General features: G+C 39.3%; 1 protein-coding gene across 2 annotated transcripts; it reads left to right on the forward strand.

Annotated features, from left to right (window-relative positions):
• Positions 1–923: 923 nt before the first annotated feature.
• LOC148878942 (S-adenosyl-methionine 4-1-methyl-2-pyrrolidinyl-3-oxobutanic acid methyltransferase-like) lies at positions 924–3,239 on the forward strand. 2 transcript variants are annotated; one of them, XM_088960293.1, is made up of 5 exons: positions 924–1,290; positions 1,433–1,718; positions 1,844–1,890; positions 2,194–2,448; positions 2,756–3,239. In XM_088960293.1, exons 1-5 carry the CDS (start codon positions 1,186–1,188, stop codon positions 3,116–3,118), a joined length of 1,056 nt encoding a protein of 351 aa, XP_088816419.1. In that variant the 5' UTR covers positions 924–1,185; the 3' UTR covers positions 3,119–3,239. The 2 variants fall into 2 exon arrangements, with proteins under 2 accessions (XP_088816419.1, XP_088816418.1); XM_088960292.1 differs by lacking the exon at positions 1,844–1,890 and having other exon boundaries at positions 1,433–1,843.
• Positions 3,240–4,062: the final 823 nt, after the last annotated feature.

Here is a 4,062-nt window from a genome sequence, read left to right on the forward strand (position 1 = left end):
AGTTTGATTCATATAAATTAAAACTCTCTTGTATAACCATTTTGAGCGCTAATACCTTCCCCCTCCTCACGTACAATCACTTCAAATCCTAATTTCATCAAGTTTTGGGCATTAAAGTCATTTCTCACTTCAAATCCTACAGGTGGGTTATGCATGTAAGCCCTCCAATATATAGTTTTTACAAAGTGATGAAAATTAGGACAGAACATGTTTTCTTGGGAAAAGTCATTTCTCACTTTAAGAAAAGTGGGGCCCAGAAACCACCTACTGAATACTGGTATGGACCCGGATATATTTGATTTACCTATATATGATGAAGAGAAGGCTGAAACTGCAACTCTGCAACTGATCCAGGGAAGGAATCCACCAACTGATGATGGTAGCTCAATTGGTTTGGTGAGATCTCCGGCTGTTTGTAGCTCGATCGGGATCAAGTTCAGCTGCCACCAGGGTTTGGGTGGGTGAAAGGTACATATGAGAATAGTGGAGCTCCAAGAATATGAGTACCAAAATAATATCCATTCACAATGGGTTAAAATGGGTTAATATCTTTTTAATTCATATGGACATGGGTCATCCCGGATGTGCAGCCCGGCCTGGCCTGGGATCAGACGACCTGGACATGTCAGGGTGCAGGTAAGGCTGTTGATACGCTGCAAAAACCTGACCCGGCTCATGATGATCGGATCTATATTACAAGTTCAGAAGTTCCATTCACAATTTTATTCCTGTGAACCGTTTTATAACGTCTATACAGACTATACTTTGTCTCTAGGCCTCTGAGTGGTCTCGTGGTCAGAGGAACGTGCCTATAACAAAGAATTGGCATCTCTTACCAATAAAACATGTTCCAATCCTCTATTAATATCATCTGATACCGTACATCTCATTCTAAAGACTAAGACCCACCATGTATGAAATGTGTGAGACAGTTGTTAAACCCAATTCATGGAGGGTAGTTAGTATATTGTGAATAGGCGTAGGCAGAGTTCTAGTGAGGAGATCCGGAGTCAGTTATTACACCCAGTGACCCAGACGGCCAGACCAGAAAGACTTCTGTCACATGATGAAGGACAGTTGGAAGTGTTTGATTGGGTTAGTAGAGAGGAGTTTGTGGGAAAGGCATATCCCATGACCACATATGGCTTTCCGTAGCGGCCATAAATCGAGAGAACCACCCAATTAATGTTACATCACAACACAACACACAACGCCATGGAAGTCGCTCAAGTTCTCCGTATGAATGGAGGGATGGGAGAAACCAGTTATGCCTGTAATTCAACTATCCAGGTATATATATATTTATCCAACTATCTTATTCCCTTCTTTAATTTGCTCATCAAAACAAGTGATCATCATCTATATCTAAATTAATTATATATATTCTATCTTCTTAATTAGACAGAGACTGAATATTTGTGTGGTACTGTAGGGAAAGGCTATATCCATGACTCAGCCCATAACTGAGGAGGCCATACTTCATCTCTGTTCCACCACTTTGCCCAAGAGCCTTGGGTTTGCTGACTTGGGTTGCTCCTCCGGACCCAACACTTTGGTGGTGGTCTCCCACTTTATCAATGTTGTCCACCAGAAATGTTGCCAGCTGGGTCGTCCCACCCCGGAGCTCAATGTGTTCCTGAACGACCTTCCAGGGAATGACTTCAACACCATTTTCCGGTCCTTGCCCGATTTCTACAAGAAATTGATGCAAGGCAAAGGTGATGATGATGACTTCGGGCCATGTTTCATATGTGGAGTTCCAGGTTCTTTCTATGGCAGGCTTTTTGCAAGCCAGAGTCTTCACTTTATTCATTCTTCATACTGTTTGCATTGGCTGTCTCAGGTGATCAGACTACTGTGAAAGCTATATATGCCTGGTTAGATAGAAAAGTAAGAGAAAATAATGTCGAGGAATACAATTGAAAATAATAAACATGATGAGTAAGAAAAAAATTAAACGTACGATTCATGCAAGCTATTGGGTGAGAGGACCCTTTGCCTCTCCCATCTCCAACCTTACCTAGTTGCTTGTTTCTATTATAATATATATATATATATATATATATATATATATATATATATATATATATATATACAGAGAGAGAGAGATCACATACATCCTCACTTGTGTTTATCAACAAATTAATTTATTGTTAAGCTTGGAAGCTGACCATGAAGATATGACTACTGCAGGTTCCTGGGTTGCCGGAGATCAACAAGGGGAATATTTACTTGGCGAAAACAAGCCCTCCAAGCGTTGTTAAAGCATATTTGGAGCAATTTGAAAGAGATTTTTCTGTGTTCCTTGGATCTCGTTCAGAAGAAGTGGTTCCCGGAGGGCGTATGGTCTTAACTCTTCTAGGTAGGAGGAGCGAAGATCCCTGTAGTAGAGAGGGTGGTTATTCGTGGGAACTGTTGGGACAAGCACTCAATGACTTGGTTTCACAGGTAAGAATATATAAATAAGGGGTTTATTCCTTGAAGATGAGAAGAAGAAGAAGAAGAAGAAGAGATCAAACATGAGGAGGATTCGGGCACATCCCATTTTAGTTTATCTCTTGTTGTTAATAATAAGAAAAAAAAAACACTTATATCTATTAAACAGGAGGAGGATTCGGGCACATGTTTTCAAAGACAAAAGCACTTCTATCTATTAAAATTAATTAATTGTGACAAAGATATAAGGTATTATTTTCACTGCGTAGTAGATATTTATTTAATAATTTTTATCAATGTTATTCGGTTTTGTATGCAGGGATTAATAGAAGAGGAGAAAGTGAACACATTTAATATGCCCATATATGCACCATCTCCAAGAGAAATGAAGTCTGTGATAGAAAGAGAGGGATCCTTCGACATTGATAGACTAGAAACTTTTGAGATAAGCTGGAAACAAGAAGATAACCTCGGTGATAATGAAACAAACAAGTTGAGAGATGCACAAAACATAGCCAGGTATCTGAGAGCTGTGGTAGAACCATTGCTTGCAGATCACTTTGGGGAGGCTTTCATGGATAAAATATTCTGCAGATTGAGGGAGATCCTGGCCGACCGCATGCTCAAGGAGGATGCTAAACTTGTTACTGTCATCGTTTCCCTCACCAGAAGGAAATATTAATTATTAGGCTTATTACAGATTTTAGTTATGTAATCTTGCTTTTATTACATATTAACTCCAATAAACTGCTTCCTCCTTACCCTTTATCAATAAATAAAAGATGCATGCTTCTAATCTGCAATAATTATCTTTTTTTTTTCTCTTGCTTTGCTAGAAATTTAGGTCCCGTTTGATTTGCAGGATTAGGGGTCTGGAATTAGAATTGGAATGGGCTATTCCAATTCCAATTGTTTAGTTGGGTGGAACCGGAATCCCATTCCCATTCCTATATTCCAATTCCAATTGTTTAGTTGGGTGGAACCGGAATCCCATTCCCATTCCTATATTCCAATTCCAATTGTTTAGTTGGGTGGAACCGGAATCCTATTTCCATTCCTATTGAAATGGCATTTCCCCCATATAAGGGAATGTATAGGTATATAATAGTCACTTAGACTATCGGGACATAAAAGGTGTCGAACCAATACTAGCCTGTGATAAGTCCATAAGTCATCACACACCTGCAATGAACTCATGACCTGAAATATGATGCGATGAACTTTAGACCTGTGCGAACATGCGATGATCCTAAAACTATCGCACAACCGCGACGAGCACAAGTTCATTGCAGATTTGAAGCAACTAAAAGAAACACATGTGTCATTAAACAACACGTGTGACAAGACACCCTGTATACTTAAAAAGGACATGCGAGCCAAATGGTGATGTCACTTGCACCACGTATAGTACACGTGTATTATGAGAATCCTCAGACAAAATGAAACTATATCTTTACAGGATTTCACTAGACATGTGGCGAAACCCCAACGGTGTTTCCTTAATAAATGACATAAAGATCTCATTTCCTAATAGGAAATGTCTCCTCTTTATAGCCTTGAGGTCCTCTCTATATAAAGGAGAATAACTCTTTCCCAAAAAGGAAAACAATACAATATAACTTTGAC

This window comes from Nelumbo lutea, chromosome 1, assembly GCF_056320005.1.
Source record: "Nelumbo lutea isolate HS-2025 chromosome 1, American lotus-T2T, whole genome shotgun sequence".
In the NCBI taxonomy this organism is placed as follows: domain Eukaryota; kingdom Viridiplantae; phylum Streptophyta; class Magnoliopsida; order Proteales; family Nelumbonaceae; genus Nelumbo; species Nelumbo lutea.

Coding starts and splice junctions, on each gene's coding strand:
- LOC148878942 (XM_088960292.1), top strand. CDS start 1,186: ATGTTACATCACAACACAACACACAACGCCATGGAAGTCGCTCAAGTT. Junction 1,291..1,432: donor CCTGTAATTCAACTATCCAG/GTATATATATAT, acceptor GTGGTACTGTAG/GGAAAGGCTATATCCATGAC. Junction 2,449..2,755: donor TCAATGACTTGGTTTCACAG/GTAAGAATATAT, acceptor TTTTGTATGCAG/GGATTAATAGAAGAGGAGAA.